The sequence below is a fragment of the Belonocnema kinseyi genome, chromosome 7 (assembly GCF_010883055.1).
Source record: "Belonocnema kinseyi isolate 2016_QV_RU_SX_M_011 chromosome 7, B_treatae_v1, whole genome shotgun sequence".
In the NCBI taxonomy this organism is placed as follows: domain Eukaryota; kingdom Metazoa; phylum Arthropoda; class Insecta; order Hymenoptera; family Cynipidae; genus Belonocnema; species Belonocnema kinseyi.
In genome coordinates, this window is record NC_046663.1 from 6,492,614 (window position 1) to 6,509,962 (window position 17,349).

At 33.5% G+C, this 17,349-nt stretch overlaps 1 protein-coding gene across 1 annotated transcript; it reads right to left on the reverse strand.

The window, feature by feature from the left end:
- Nucleotides 1-13,562: 13,562 nt before the first annotated feature.
- LOC117175970 lies at nt 13,563-14,259 on the reverse strand. Its single transcript, XM_033365858.1, has 2 exons — nt 14,149-14,259; nt 13,563-13,913 (listed from the first exon to the last, which is right to left on the reverse strand). Exons 1-2 carry the CDS (start codon nt 14,257-14,259, stop codon nt 13,563-13,565), a joined length of 462 nt encoding a protein of 153 aa, XP_033221749.1.
- Nucleotides 14,260-17,349: the final 3,090 nt, after the last annotated feature.

Consider the following 17,349-nt stretch of genomic DNA (forward strand, 5'->3'; position numbering starts at 1 on the left):
AAAATCTTTTTTTGAAATGTTTAGAAACCGTTTGATCTGTATAAAACCCTTTTTTAAGTATCTCACAAAGTTTATTATTCAAAATAAAATTAATAAAAACTTTCACACGAATATACGGAAATTTTTTTTTTAATCTTGTCAGACCTTCTAAACTTTTTAATCTCTAGAAACTATGATAGTTTCCCCTGCATTTTTTATTTACTCTGCAAAATTTAAAAAAGTACCTTAAAATCGTTGAGATTCTTCATTGACAATTTTTAAAATCTCTTTATATAATCTCTTAAGAATAATTTTTTGAAATAAAACATTCTGATTTTTTCTAGAACCTGAAAAAATGTCCGTCACTATCGTAAAACTTTGAAAAATCCTTTAAAAATCTTTACAAGTTTCAATTATTTTTGAATTGTTTCAAAACTTCTGAATTTCTCTTCAACTTACTCAATCTTTTAAAACTATTTAATATGGCAAAATTGCAAAAGTTTGCTTTGAAATCCTTTACACACTTTTAAAAAATTTTAGAAAGTAATTCAAGATGTTTTGTGATTTTTTCTCAAGAATTTTTTTTGTATTTTCTTGACACTCCAAAAAAATTCAGTTTACCTAAGAAGTTTGTAAATCCTGCAAAATTAAAAAAAATGTTCAAAGTCTTCCATATTCTTAGCCCACATTCTAAAATGATCAAAACTTAAAATTATTCTTTTAATACAAAAACTACACCATTTATCTTGTCGCAAATCGCAAAAATACGTTTTGCCTAATTTCCTCTAAAAAACAACATATTTCATCCCCGATAGATTCTGAAACTTCAAGTGTAAAACTTGCCTTATTTAAACTGGATTCGATTTGCCGATAAAATTTGATTAAACAATATTAGAACTGTAATACTCCATTTTAGGAGTGAATTAATTGTAATGACACGTGGGTTGCTCCTAAATATACTAGATTAATCCTGTTTAGAATTAAATTTTACGGAATGAAGTCGGATCACTTTTAATTGAAAAAGGATTACTCCAATTAGAAGTTTTACTCACGAGATGTGGATTACAGTAGAACCTCGCTTATCCGAGCCCGCTTTATCCGAGTTTGTGATTACCCGAGGTTAAAACAAAAATAGTTTACCCGTCTTATCCAAGCTATCACTTAGGAGTAGGCCGTATTATCCGAGCCTTATGTATTTTTCGTACATATTAATTTGTCTTGACCAACCAGAGTAGATCTTCCTTAACCTCTGCTCTGATTGGATATTAACAAAGGCCCACAAAATAAAATCGAAAAGTCCTTTGACCAAACCACGTGGACTATACATTTTCGGGCGCGCTGATCATGAATCCGTGGAACCTATCACCTCTACCCGTCAGTATCAAGGTCATTGGAAGGTCAACTTTTTTTATTTGTGAGATATTGCCTTTTTGAGCTCAGATTCTGAAAGAGCGAGAAATTTCACTTTTAGGTCACATGAAGGTCAAAAACATTCTTGAGAACTTCCGAAACTAGAAGCTTGCCATGGTTTGCTTATATCGGGGTAATGATCTGTACAACATACGTTCTCAGATGTGCTGATCACGAATCTGTAGTCCCTATGGCCCCTGTACGTCCCGATCAAGGTCATTTAAAGGTCAACTTCGTTTATTTGAGGAGTCTCATCTTTTTAAGTTTAGATTCTGAAAGAACGGAAAATTTTAAGTTGGGATATATTTCTACCTACCGGTCCCAGTGATCTCTAGAGGTCATAAGAAGGTGATATATACGCTGTTATTACCGAAATAAATTCACGAATAGCGTGTTTTTTTCCTGTCAAAAGAACTATGAAAAGAAGTTATATTATGTGGAGTAATAGTATTTCTTTTGAGAGAACAGCACTGCTCGTCATCATACTAATGTCCGAGTAACCTTGGTATCTTCTTTTTACGTCCTTGAAGTGTTTGTGAAGTCGCTGAAGTCCCCCAAATTTTCCGGGAAGTAATCAATATGGGAGTGAGGAAAATGAATCTTTGCATTCATTAGAGTTCCCATTTCTCTATTATTTCTTAACATTCTTTTCACAATATTCTTGTAATCAGCATCTTTATTATTTCCTAGAAATTTTTGTTGAACTTCTCTGAAACTTTTCCATGCTGCTCGCTTCCTGTTTATTATTCTACTTCGAAATTATTTATAATGCAACAGTTCCCTTATCTGCCGGCCGTCAAATACTCCTTTATAAATCTTAGCTGCAGAAAGTATAGTCCTCTTAGTTTTCTGAGAGAACTTGTCCATTTCATTTTGCGGTTCTATGTGACCTAAATACTTTCTACCTTAAGAACGGTGTGGATCACTCTCAAATAAATATAGGGGAGAGGGTTTAGTTGTGAGACGGGTTTTGTCTTTGAGCTATACATTTTTACTGGTTTAACCACATCGAAAATTCTAAAGGCCGTTGGAGAGGTAATGAAAATATACAACTTTTATCTGAAGAAAGTATAGTTATTAAAACTAAAAAAGTTGAGACCAATTTAGTGAATGCATGACTCTTTTCACAAAAAAGGGGCTCAGTTGTGAGACACCTGGAAAAATTCATTAAAGACGAGAAAATATCCAGTCATACCTAGATAAATATTTGCAAATATGAATTTTTTATTCATTCTGAAGGGTTTTAGTAGACAAAAATTATTTTTATAACTAGCACTTTTCATTGTTCATTATCATCTTCTCAATCAAAAACGCTCTCACAATGTTTGAAAGTGTGGAAACTTAAACGAATTTTTGCACATCTTAAATGAACCGGCCGCAAGCACGAAACGCATTTGAAAGAGTTAAAAGCGGTGATGTGATCGGCAAAATCTTTAAGCAAATGGTGCAAAAGTCTGCCTCTTTATCCAATGATGGTGATGGTTTTGATTTAAAACGTTTGGCTGGTGGTTTTTCTTCTTCGGTGTTGGCTTCTTCGGTGCAATGTTTTGACCATTTTTTTGGTAGCGGTGGCTTGCAATGGGCCAATTTCATCTGAAATCGATGAAAAAGTGGTGGTAGCTGACGTAACTGATTCCGAACGAGATGTGGATGGTTCAGATGTTGACGGTTCAGATGTGACCACTTATTCTTCCCGACTGATATTAGTCTGATAAAAAATAATACGCCGCTGTTTATGTTTCTCGAGATCAGCGTCAACCGCAAGTGCTTCAGCATTCTGTTCAAGGACTTGGACAAAATCAGCATCGTTGAAGATATCGGGATTGAATGGAGAAATGCCCGTTGCAGCGAATCCCGATTTTATTGTTTTTGGCGTCAACGCCAAATCCAATGTTGCACACACAAGCCCAGCAATATGCCGTATTTCCAAAAAATAGTTGTCCTTTTTTGAGTTGAAATTGCTAAAAATAAGAATAAATGAATCAAAACACCAGTTAAATGGTAAATAAACACTTCATGCGGACAAAAAGAACGATATTTGACCATGGTATACGGTTTCAATTGTATCTACTGGAAAAAGCAAAGTCTCTCACAACTAAGCCAGTACTATGTCTCACAACCAAACCATGACGCCACTATGAGGATGACAACAACAAAAAATTTCCAACTGTATATTGGCATGATGTAATATTGCATCACAAAATATAAGGAAAACACTAAATGCTAATGCGTTCCACTTACTTTTTCCAATTGATTCACTCAAAAAAATGGCACTTGGCAAAAAATCAAAAAAAGTTTTTAACTCCATTTTTGCTTAAGATATTCGCAACTGATGCAACAATGCGTCGAGCCACTTCGGTGTGGGCACAAGCGCTGGCTCAGGACAAGAGAACTTCGGGAGTAGTCGCGTCGGCCATGTTGATATTGCATGGCAGAGAAAATCGACTGTCTCACAACTAAGCCTGTCTCACAACTATGCCCTCTCCCCTACATCATTGAGCCAGATTTTACTGTATATGTAAATTATTGTAAATTGACTTGTGATATAAGGGGATTGCTGTAAAATACTTGGATTCCTCTGAATGAAAAGTGAATAACTCAATATTAGATGTGGATTACTTTGAATTTCAAGCGAATCACTCCGGCTTGGTAGTGAATTATTCCAGAAGACTAATTGCCACAAATAACAATTAAATTACGACCGATTGTTGTTTTGGATAGACGATCGGTCCAGCGCATTACCAGAGTTATTCAACCTTTGTTAAATTATTATATTTAAAATTGTATATTATATTTCAGTGACGACAAACGAAGTTACAAGATTGAGCAATACGGCAACCTTGTACCTTTCAGACTGGAATATGCTAATTAAGCGATGTCTTGGGGATCTAAGTTCGGTCAATGGCGGATTCGTGTGGGACCCCCCTTTACCTGGAAATATAGAACGTCAACCTCCTTACAAATTCTATTACGCCGAAACTCCGACACGTAAAATCATCAGCTACGTTTTTAAGGAGCATGTTACTGTTCTTGGTATGTATTTTAAACAAAAATTTCCGTTTGAAGTCAAAAATTCTTTACTGAAAATCCCTATCTCCAGATTAATTTTAAACAAACCAATTGAATTTTAAAACAAACAAAAAAAGAATTAGATGTAAAAAGTGCACTAATTTCATCCAAAAAATATTAATTTTGAAACTAAAAAGGACGAGTTTCAAAATAAATAAATGAAATTTTAACTAAAACATATCGATTTTGCGGCTGTAAGAAAATACTGATAATTTTAATTTAAAAATGTATAATTATAAAAAAATAATTTAAAAAACACTTTTCTATGCAAAATGACTAATTTTTAAGGATATACACGAATTTTCATCTATAAAAGATACATTTTAAACCACAAATTGAATTTTTAAATTCACTAATAAATCGTTAAACTAAAAATTATTAATTTTAATTCACAATTATTAGCTTTCTTCCTAGAAAGCTAAATTTTTAACAAAAAATGTGAATTGAAACACAAGCAGTTAAATCTGTGCAAATAAGGATCCACTTAAAAAAATGAAATTTATTAAATTTGCAGTTAAAAATGATTTGGAATAAGCAAAACGAATTTTCAACAAACACACAAATTTTTAACACAGTAGTTCGTTTTCAACTAAATAGATGAATCATAACATTATAATTATAACATTATATTATTTTGGAAATTAACTTTTTTAACAAAAAATTTCACTCATATATATTTTATTGAAATGTTTCGTTAAAAAAGTTATTTGAAAAAATGCATTTTTAATCTAATAGTTAGATTTTCTTTGAACAGATATATTTTTAAACGATTCATTTAATTTTATATTGAAAAGTCTGGATTTTAGATAATATTTATGAATAGTAAATCAAATAGTAAAATCTTTAAGAGAAACTAACAGATTTTTAAGAAAAAATGAAATGAGTAAAATTATGATCGCAAAATTTCGATTTGGACAAAATAAATGAATTTTCAAGCCAAAAGTTCAATTTTTAAGAAACTAAAATTACACATTTAATCAAACAGTTTTATGTACTTCAAAAAATATGGCATTTCCACGATCACAGGTGAATTTAACAAAAAAAAAACACAAATTTACTACCGAAATGATTCCTGTTACACCTACCTGTAGCGTGGCGTCAATTCTTTGAAAGGCTGTAGAAGGGAGGGCTATTGAAGGGTTGCACTGTATTTCCCACTGAACACACCTGCATGAGAAAAAATAATTTTTAATAAAATACTCAAATTTTAAGCACAACAGTAGAATTTTCACCCAAGTTGAATTATGTTGTGAACAAACAGTTGTATTTTTTTTTAATATGTTACTTGTGCAATAAAAAAAATAATTTTAAATAATAAAAATGAATATTTAACAAAACACTTGAATTTTCGACCAGAAAGGTGAATTATAATTATTTACAAAAAATTCCTGTTCCAGCATAAAATTCTATTTATTTACAACATTACCTATTATAATTAAAAAACTTAATGGATCACCTGAGTTGTGAATCCGCCCATTGATTAACCCTTCGAGTACACACCTATTTTTTCGAAGATTTCGTACACACTGGGTCATACCGACCCTATTCACTTTTTGGTTGTCTACAACTTCACAACTGCTGAACCTTTTTATTTACCAAGTGTTATAAGTGTCTTTCAAATCTTTATCATATTGAGAAAACTCGCGAAAAAAATATCTAGTAAAAATGAAGTCTTATGAAGAAAATCATAACTTTTTTTATTGTTTATATTATCATCTTAGAGTTTATGTGAATACTCTCAAAGTTTGCCTAAATAATAAGAAAAAATGGTCCTGCTTTGTACCTTAAAGAAGGTATTTATTTCGCGTACTGATAAAGGTGAGCACAAAGTTGATGTTTTACTAGTTTCTTTAGTTGTGACTGTGTGCACTTATACAAACATTAAAAACAGTTTTTGACACTTTTTTTTACTAGCAAACGTTTATAATTGATGGAAACGAAAAATCCAAATTTGAGTGAATTTGACGTTAAGTACACACAGGGGTCCCATGACCTTGCTTATATAACAATCGCTTCTCAACGACAACTGACGACTCGGCACGCTACAGAAACTGTCTAAAACTGTAGTCGAGACATCAAGCTATACTTATAAGGCTACGCTACCGCTATTTTTTCAAACGCCTGATTGATATTTTTAGTCAAAGTCAATGGCTGGGTCACAATGACCCAGCGTGTACTCGAAGGATTGAATAAATTGAGTTGAATTGAAAGTTTCTATTGGAATAAATGCAAAAAATTAATCAATTTTTAAAACTGAATTATATACAGTCATATCGAGAGTATCAGTTTCTCTCTGAAAGAAAGGATCTCGCAATAAAGAGAACTTTAATCTTACTGAAATATTATTTATTTTAACCTTTAATTCTAGACTGTATTTATCCTATAATCTTTTGGGTTATGGGCTCAGTCACGGTTTAAATTTTTAATATCAAACAAATTTAAGTTTAAACCAAAGTGGTGGTTAAAAATAATCTTGTGCATTTCGTGTGTTGGAATTGTGCCCAGTTGGCACAACATTTGGCGACGTCTTTACGACATCGTTATGACATCTTCACGACAACTTTACGACACCCGATGTCCATGTCGTTAAGTCGTTCTTACGATATCGTAAATATGTCGTGTGCGCGGACGATGTCTTTACGATATCGCAAAGACACCGAAGCGACATGGACATAGAATGTAGTAATATTGTCGTAAATATGTCGTAACGATGTCGTAAAGACGTCGCCGAATTTTGTGCCCACTGGGAACCTTTTGAGTTTTAAATTTCAGCAGGATATTCCTTTAGCGCGATATTCCATAAACTTTGACGATATGATAGTCGATTTACAAGCGGCAGGTGCAATTTTAAACAAACTAGTAAAGTCGCAAGATTATTAATAACCTAACCAAGTTCGTATAATTCTGTGGTAACTGCAATACAAACACTGTGCGATGACAGTTTGAGTCTCGCATTCGTAAAAACAAAACTTTTGAACTAGGAAGTGAAGCTGCGAAACGAAAAAAGTGAAACTAGTGAAAAGGTGCTGCAAATGGAAACTCAAACCCCTGATATTAAACAAAATAATAGAAGTGTGAAGAAATTTGAAACTAATCACGAGAAACAATCACGAGAAGAAAAATTGTTTTTATTATAAAAGACCATTGCAAACTAAAGAACGTCCAAGGACAATTCAAAGCATTCAAACTCAAGAAGACAATTTCGAGTTTCGCCTTCATGACTGAAGTTGGAGTTTTACCAGATCACCAGACGACCAAATGAAAAGTTCCAAAAATAAGTTAATTTTTTTACTGGATTCAGGTGCAACGGATCATCTAATTAATCAATCAGATGTTTTTACAACAATGAGGGATTGGAAAATACCGCTTAAGATCTCAACAGCCAAGAAGGATGAAGCAATAACCGCTAAAAAAAGGAAACATAAAGGTCACTAAAAATTTAGGATTCTCAGGAATTCTAGAGAATGTTTTGTATGCGCCTTCAGTACCATACAATCTACGGTTTGTCCTTTGCATACAGGAGGCCGATATGAGCGTTATCTTTAGCGATGTAGGAGAAGTATTAATTAAAAAGGGTGATAAAACTATTTCTATGGGTAAGTCATTAAACATTTAATATGTGTTGAATTTAATGTAGATAATAAGATGTGTAATCAAACAAATATTGATAAAAATACATCATTAAACACATATAAGATTTGGCATGAGCGTTTGGCCATATCGATAAGATAAAATTTCTTGAAAAAAAAAATCATTTGTCAATTATTAATAATAAATTAAAGGCAATAATCCCAACGAATGAGGTCTGTGAAGTTTGTATATAAGAAAAACAAGCCCGCCTTCCTTTTTCAAAAGTTAGGGACAGATCTCATGTTACAAGACCTTTATTTACTATTCACTCAGATGTGCGTGGACCAATTAAATCCACTACGATAGATGATAAAAGGTACTTTGTGACTTTTATAGATGAACTCACTCATTGTATGGTCGTTTATTTACTTGCTAATAAATCTGAAGTATTCAAAGTCTTTCAAAACTTTGAAGCAAAGAGTGAAACACATTTTAATTTAAGGATCGCTTATTTAAACTGTGATAATGGGACGGAATATCTGTCTAACTCCCTCTGAACTTTGGCACAATAAAAAGCCAATATTTAATCATTTAAAAATTTTTGGTTGCACTGTAAACATTTGTGACCAAAATAGATTAAGTGAATTTGACAAAAAGTCATTTAAAGGGATACTTTTGGGTTATTAGGAAAATGGCTATAAAGTACTGGATGTCAATACTAATAAATTTATCATAGCTCGTGATGTCATTTTTGATGAATTTAGTTTTAAAATTTCACGACCTTTACCTTCTGTACATACCGATATGAATGAAACCGAAAATTCTAATAATAAAATACAGAAGACTGATAAAATTTCAGAAATCAGTGAAAAGCAAGAAAATGAAATAAACAAGCCTATTTTTAAAATAGATGAAGTCAATAAAATGTTAAATACTAACTTAAACTCTCAAATGATTTAAATGAAAACAAACCTCGACAAAGTGAGCGCATTAGAAATATGTAAAATATTTCTTACGATGAAGAGCATATTTACCAAATAAGTGCAGTCAATAGTTTGTAACGTTCCCAAATCACATCAAGAAATAAAAGACCGTGATGATAGAATTCAGTGGGAGAAAGCCATACAAAATGAAATTGACTCACTTTTGCATAATAATACATGGGAAATAGTGCCTGCCTTGCCCAAATAATAAAAATATTGTAGATAGCAAGTGGGTTTTTGTCATTAAAAATGATAGTCATGGAAAATTATCTAAATATAAAGCGAGAATGATTGCAAAGGGATTCAGTCAACATTATTTGTTAGATTTTAACGAAACCTTGCACCAGTGGCACGGATAACCACTTTTCGAATTATGGTAGCTTTTGCGAACCAACACAAATTATTAGATCATCAAATGGACGTTAAAGCAGCATTTCTTAATGGCTTATTAAAAGAGGAAATTTATATGCGTATACCAGAAGGGGTTAAGGCAAAACGAAAGCATGTTTGTAAATCAAATAGGGCTATATATGGTTTAACGCAATCACTTAGATGCTGGTTTGAATGTTTTGATTAAATACTCAAAGAGCATGGTTTGAAAAATTGTTCATCAGATCGTTGCTTGTATTTTCTTGATAAGGGCAATATTACAAGAAATATTGATGTAATACTCTACGTTGATGATCTTTTAATCGCAACTTTTGAGGAAAGTGTTATGAGAAACTTTAAGCAATATTTATCAAATAAATTTTCAATGACAGACTTGAAAGAAGTAAAGTTTTTCTTGGGTATAAAAGTTAAATAAAATGACAAATAAATTAGTTTAGGCTAAAGTGCATACTTGCAATTTGTCCTCAATAAATATAATATGAATGATTGTAAGCCTATAAATACTCCGTTACCTGTCAAACTAAATTACATTGATTTAAATTCTGAAAAACATTATGATGCACCTTGTAGAAACCTTATCGGTTGTTTAATGTGTGCTATGTTATGCACTTGTCCTCATTTATGTATATCTCTTGATCTTTTAAGCAGATTTCAAAACAAAAAGGCAAAACTCAGTTGCGACATCATCCACAGAAGTTGAGTACATGGCACTTTATGAAGAAATTAAAGAAGCTTTGTGGTTAAAATCTCGTTTGTCAAGTAGAAAATTATAATTAATAAAGCCTATAAAAATTTTCGAAGATAATAATGGGTGTATCGCGATAGCGAATAATCCGATTGATTACAAACGTTCAAAACACATTGATATTAAATATCATTTTTCCAGAGAAAAAGTTTAACAAAAGGAAGTTATACCTAAATACATGTCCACATGTGAATAATTAGCGGATGCTTTTACAAAGCCACTACCTGCCATGCCGTTTTTGAAAATTCGCGATCAAATAGGCCTAGAGGAATCTTAAAATTTAACCTGTGAACAGAAACTATTGTAGATGAAGATGTGTGTGTAAAAATGTATGCGTGTATAAGATTTAAAGATGTATTATAATTAAGAAGATATAAATTTAAGATTAATGCCAAAACGGAAGTACATATATTTATGTAAATGTACAACAAAGTAAGAGTAAACGAGAATATGATTTTAGTCTGGTTGGGTTTTTAAATGCTGGGGTTTTTCCCAATTCATCGCAACGAATGTTGGAATATTATTGTAATCTCCAGAAATGATCAAGTTAACGTACTAATTTCTATATAAATCGATTATTTTTGAGCGAGAGTATTGGAATAAGTGAACAAAAATGAATCAATTTTTAAAACTGAATTATATAAGTCATATCGAGAGTAACTAAATCCAAAGGCTAATTTTATGCTATATTATTTAGTGCGTATATTCCTAAGGAATTATGATTGCGTGTGGTCTTCCAGAAACTATTTATATAAACAAATGATCTTAACCTTAAATCCCAGACTGTGTTTATCCTATAATCCTTTAGTTTCTATAATTTAACTCGTAATGAAATCATGTTTTTAGAAAAAAGACGCGTCCCGTTTAAGATGGCAAAATTTGAAAACATACATGGCAACCCAGGTCGTATAGCAATTGATTCGAGAGGTTGGATTTGGGTGCCTCTTCTTGGAGGCGATGGAGTAAGGATTCAGTCTCTTTAAATATATTTCCATAAATGAAGTTTCGAATAAAAAAAAAATTTTCCACTTTTCTTAGGTCCAAGAATTTGATCCATTTACACAAACTCCGGGTCGATTAATTCCCATACCGGCAAACCAGGTCGGAGGATGTACTTTCGGAGGTCCCAACTGGCAGGTTTTATATGTATCAACAATAAGGTATGGACTCAAAAAACCTAATCGACAACCTCCGCCAAACGACGAAGGTGGTTGTATTTACGCTATCCATGGCCTTCATGTGAAGGGAATGCCGAGAGTGCCGATTAGAGGAGTTCCGACAAGAGAGTACAACGTGGATGGTGAAGCACTTCTAGGTGCCTTGGCAGTGTTAGATCTTCCCAGACCCGGACCCTCTTCTGATGGGGCAGGTCCTAGTTCCGGAGGCGCTTATGGCCAAAATGTTTCTGGTGCGGGAACTTCCCAATCCTTTGATATCAATCTCCCAGTAAGGAATTACTCACATGGGCATTGATGAAGAATCAAAATGAAAATATTGACATTTTCGATCTCGATATATCTAGCATTAAAATATCGATATCAACTGTATATCGGCTTAAAAATACCGATATTTGCAATCATATCTACATTTTACTAATTTAAACAAAAATTTTTGTTAATTTTTCCGATATCTTTCAATAAACGATTAAGTAACAGATTTTTTTTCAACCCGGTTGAAACCTTGTAAAAATTGCATTCACTTTCATTTCACGGTTTTGCCTGATCTCACAAAATTTCTGACATTTCCCGAATTCCTGGTTCATTCACCAGTCTGTAATTCAATGTGAATCTAATTTTGAGGTTGTAGAGTTTAAATTCTCAACAACAAACTGGTCAATTAACATTTTTAAATAATATCATTTAAATCAATATGTGACGTATATTACTGTACATAAAAATATACTTCAACTTCTTCAAAACAATCTAACCAGATCTAAAATTTCAGCTGTATAGTATAAATCCCGGGTTTAAGGTAATATTGGAAGAATGGAAAAAGTCATTATCTATAATCGGACATTAATATAAATATATCATTATTATATCAAAAGAGGGTATCGATATACCGAAAAACGACTTCTCAGAATATAATTTTCTCGAAAAAATGGCATCTTCAGAGCAAAAGCATTTCACCATGCAATGCAAAACAGAAGAGTGATCAGCGATTATTTAATAATTCGAATTCCAGTAAATGACGCTAATTTTTTCAAAAGGATGCAACAGAAGGCGAAAATAGTATATTTCTTGAAGTTATGTGATAATTATTGAGAAATTATAGTAATTTCAAAGTTTCATTGTTCTGAGGAACAGTTCTGATGGTCTAGGTGTTCAGGGTACATCTTTTTAAAATAATTTTGGTTAAGAACTGAAATATTAAATGCACGCTAGTTGTTTCAAAGGCCTCGCTGATAATTAATGCTAGTAGTCCAGGTAATAAAATGAAATCCTCCCCGAGGAGGCTTTGAAAGGAACTAAGCTTTAAGATACCCGCATAATTTTAAAACGGAGTTGTACTAAACGTGAATCCTGGTAGTCCAGGTATTAAAAATACCCTTGAGGCAGTTTAGTTGATAATTGAAATTTCTCAGACCTGGATGACATTAGAAAGATTCCATCGCACCAAAAATTAATTCTGGTAGTCTGGGTATTAAAAATACATTATTCTCGTGGAAATTAAGTTAAGAATTATAATTGAAAATACGTGGATGATTTTGAAAATGTCTCGTCATACCAAAAATTAATTTTGGTAGTCCAGGTTGTTCGCGTTTGCCTTGAGGCTTTGGATTGCACAGAATGCATTGGATTTGTAAAATAAGAACACGAGCACGTTTTGGTTGACCAGTCTATTTCGCCACATATAAAAAATCTGACCTTACAATTTTAATTCGGTAAAGTAGATACGTGAAATGCAGAGACTGTTCGATCGATAGATCAGAGTAATTCAAAGTGTGAAACGTAACATACTCCCCCGGGCTGTAAAGCACTTTCTTTTAAATAGAATATTGTAGATACGAGTAGTATTTGGTACTACTTTGAAAAAGGCTTAGAAGCTTTTGAGAATAATATGATATAATACATTATGTTAATGATGAGATAAATTGAAGAAAAAAAATTAATTAAATATTCTTGTGGCAGGTTCTCTTTACATTCAAATTGGCAGGAGAATTAATCGCAAATGGGAAGAGGACATAATTTGGTGAATGTTCGACGAACTATGCCTTTAGAAATTTTAACAGATGCAATGCGAGCAATTCCATCCTTTCCAGGATGGACCACAGTTATACTTCCTAATTTCCAGGCTGATGGAGGAAAATTGACATCTTTTATGAGGACAAGAGTATTCTTGTTAAGTTCTGAAAAAGGCTCCTGCCATTTGGTCCTCCTTTGAAGCTCTGAGATGTATTCTTTGCTCCAACGTTTTCACAGGTGCTGCTGAAGTTGTTGAATTCGTTGCCAGTTTGATAGTCTTCCTTGACTCACGTGTGACAAATCAGGGTAAGCTAAAGAAGAAAACGTTCGTCCAATCAGAAAGTTGGCTGGAATGATAGGACTTAAGTAGTTGGGATCACTAGATAAGGGAGTCAAAGGTCGGGAGTTGAGTATTGCCTCGATCTGTGTAAGCAAAGTTGCAAATTCTTCAAACGTTAAAATTGCCTCTCCAGCTACTCTTTTTAGATAGTGTTTGCCTGATTTCACTCCGCGTTCCCAATTCCCTCCGAAGTGGGGTGTGTAAGCCGGAATAAAGTGCCATTGAATTCCGGTGTTAGCAATCTATTCATTTAGCGAGTCGCATTCTTGATGCAGAAAATAGCTCAAATGTTTTAACTCGTTATTCGCGCCAACAAAGTCAGTGCCATTGTCTAAGTGTATATTTGCTGGTTTCCCACGACGTGATACGAAGCGCCGCAAAGCAGCCAATAAAGCATCAGTTGTAGAGTCCGAGACTAACTCTAAATGCAATGCTTTGGTTAAAGCAAACGAAAAGGCAGACGTAGGCTTTAGTTACCTTGCAACCTCGCCCGTTTCTGTCCTTTACTGAAAATGGACCGGTATAATCAGCACCTGTATTGAAAAATGGAGGTGATTCAGAAATGCGAGTTGACGGAAGATTACCCATCATTGGATTGTTCTACTTTGGTTGCATTCTGGACCATCTTATTCATTTACGAACAGTTTTTCTAGCTTAATTGCGTCCTCCTATAAGCCAAAATGTTTCTTTAATACTTGATAATAATAGTTGAGGTTGCGCGTGAAATAGTTTAACATGTTTATGTTGAAATAGCAACTTAGCAAAGGTATGATGCGAGTGAATAAGTATCGGGTACTTTTTGTCTATTCTGAAATTCGAATTCGCTAACCTGCCACCTACTCTTAACATATCGTTTTCATCTAAAAAAGGAGCTAATGATTTCAATCCCTTCTTTCTAACGATTATTTCCCCACTTTTAATGCATTGATTTCTGTTTGAAAGGAAGCTTGTTGAGCTAGTTTAGCTAGATCAAGCAATGATTCCCGTAGCTCTATAGTATTGAGAGGTCCAGTTATTTTGCTCTCTTTTAGTTTGCAATTTTTTGTAAACCTTTTGCAGTATGCAGTTACTTTAATTTAGGTAGAAAACCTTTTAAATTGTTGAATTATTGAATCGTTTATGGGAATATTTTGCTTGTTTCCTTTTGTAATCTTAAACGTGTTTTTTGTATCAGATAATTCGAGAGTTTGAGACTCTAAGATTGGCCATTCAAACCTATCTTTATACAAAAATTGCGGTCCTGACCACCAGAGCTCTGAACTGGATATTTGATCAGGGTTCCTGCCCCGTGATAAGAGATCAGCTGGATTTTTTTTTGTTGGAACGTACCGCCAAAGTTCGATATTTGTTAGTTTTTGAATGTGCGAAACTCGATTTAAAACAAAAATATCTCCCACTTTTCCTGGTTGTTTTTTGATCCAGTCCAGAACAATGGATGAGTCAGTCAAATAATTACTACCATGTATAGGTGTGACGAGTGCCAATTCTACTTCATGAAGTAATTTTCCAAGACAGACAGCTCCGCAAAGCTCTAGTTTGGGAATAGTTTGAGTTTTTAGCGAAGAGACTTTTGATTTAGCACAAAGTAGTCTGATTACTACGTTATTGATTGGTCGCTTTGTTACCCTTGTATTTTGTGAGGTATTCGTTGAATATTTGAGAGTGTCAAGATTGGTTTGCCAAAAAAGCCCTGGAGTTTTGATTTGTTTATCAGAAGAATGATTCACCAAGTAAGGAGCTTCTGGAGGATCTACTATATCATTGATTATTCCAGGATTATTAGACATCATTTTCAAAGGTTAAAACAACCCGTAGATAAAATTTCCGTTCATCGTTTTGCTATTTTACACATCTAATTACCAAAAAGGAGGCTGCTGCTGTGTCATATGTGACTGTTGTCAGCTCGTGTCAATGGATTTCTTAACATCAAACCGTCAAAGAATTCTTTGTAGCGAATGTTGTTCAGGTGTGATTTGGACTTGGCGGTACATTTTTTCAATGTCGCCACCGATGACGAATTTGTGTTTACGAAATCTAAGTATGATAGAAAGTATGGAGCTTCGTGTGTTAGGACCTATGATTTGCAAGTCATTTAAGGATACACCTGAGCTACCTTCCGCTGACCTATTGAAAAATACTCTGAGCTTGGTAGACTCGCTTTCTGGACAAACAATACAATGGTGCAGAAAATAATAAGAGGAAATCGGTTTGATTTTATTATCCACTTTTTTCATGTGTTTTGAATTTATTGAATTGAAGCTTAGGCACTTCTGATCGAATTTTTGAGACGACTAAACATGAAACCCGAATTTTGTAAGAGCTAGTTTGAGATTGGATTTCGATTTCACATTTGTGTTTTGCGGATGAGGGGCTTTCGCTAATCGACCCTATACTAACATCAATGAATGATTTTTTGAGCTTCAGTGCTTCGCAAAGATCATAAGTGATTAGACTGCATGGTGAACCTTTAGATTCAGTAGGAGTAGTTAAATTAGACGTAGTGCTTGTCTCAAAGTGAATAAATTTGGCAACTTCTAGCTTTTTCAGCTCTTTCTTGTGTAGTTAGAGATAGGAAAGTAGGACAATTTTGTATATGGTCTTCCTCTTTGCAAAGTCCGCAACTTATTTTTTGAGCTAAGAAAGATTTTCTATTTTGAGAATGGCCTTTGTTTTTAAACTTTGGTTTTGAATCGTTATTGAGTTTCAGGTTGTTTATCTCGAGGGTTTCCAATAAATTCGCGCGCGCCTTTAGAAAGTTTTTAAAATCATTTAACTTGGAATATCATTACCTGTTCTTTCTGTTTCCCATGCTCTAGCTGTGTTAGTATCTAGTTTAGAAGCAAGTAAATAAATTAAAAGTGAATACCAATTATCTGTCGATTGACCTAAAGTTGTTAAGGCTCTAATATGTTTGTTTAAATTGTCTAGTATCTTTCTGATTTGGACTGATGATTCATTTGTTATTTGATTAGTATTAAAGATTGTTTCAATTTGATTCCGAATGAGAAGCCTTTTATTATTATAGCGACAGCATAAGGCGTCCCAGGCCACCTCGTAATTTATAGCCGAAAACTCCAAAGACTCGATTACTTGAGCCGCACTGTCTTTTAATGCCGCGTTTGTATAGTGGAATTTCTCGAACTAACTAATTTCTTGGTTACTATGAATTAGCGATTCGAACGTGTCTCTGAAACCTAGCTATTCTGACAATTCACCATTAAATTTTGGTAGCTCAATTTGCGGTTATTGTAAACCCGAAGCTTTTATTACTAAAGGTTGATTATTTGGAATCAAACCTGCTTGTTGATGGAATTGCTGCCCTGACTGATTAGCGGCTACTTCTTAATTACATTGCGCATTTACGGAAAAACTATCTTTTGAATTTCTCTGTGACAATAATTTTTTAGCTTCTGCTATTACACGAAAGAAATTATCTTTGATTTCAGATCGATACTCGATTTTTTCCTTAGGATCGTCAGTTAGCTCATCAATTTTTTCTTGTATCTCTTCATACCCCGTGAAGTTTTTTCTAATTTTGTCTAATCGCCGTTTATTCCAAACTTAATTACGTCTTCTAACTCGACACTTTCATCGGGAAATTCGCGTTTAAGATTAATTATATAGTTTCTAAAACACGTGAGTCTAGTCTTGAAAGCACCGCGTATTTGCGTTAATTCG

What these genes read in the sequence shown, in the direction of transcription:
- LOC117175970 (XM_033365858.1), bottom strand. Translation starts at nt 14,259, where the DNA reads ATGGGTAATCTTCCGTCAACTCGCATTTCTGAATCACCTCCATTTTTC. An exon ending in GAAACGGGCGAGGTTGCAAG is followed by an intron (nt 13,914 to 14,148) that starts GTAACTAAAGCC and finishes CTAAATGAATAG; the next exon opens with ATTGCTAACACCGGAATTCA.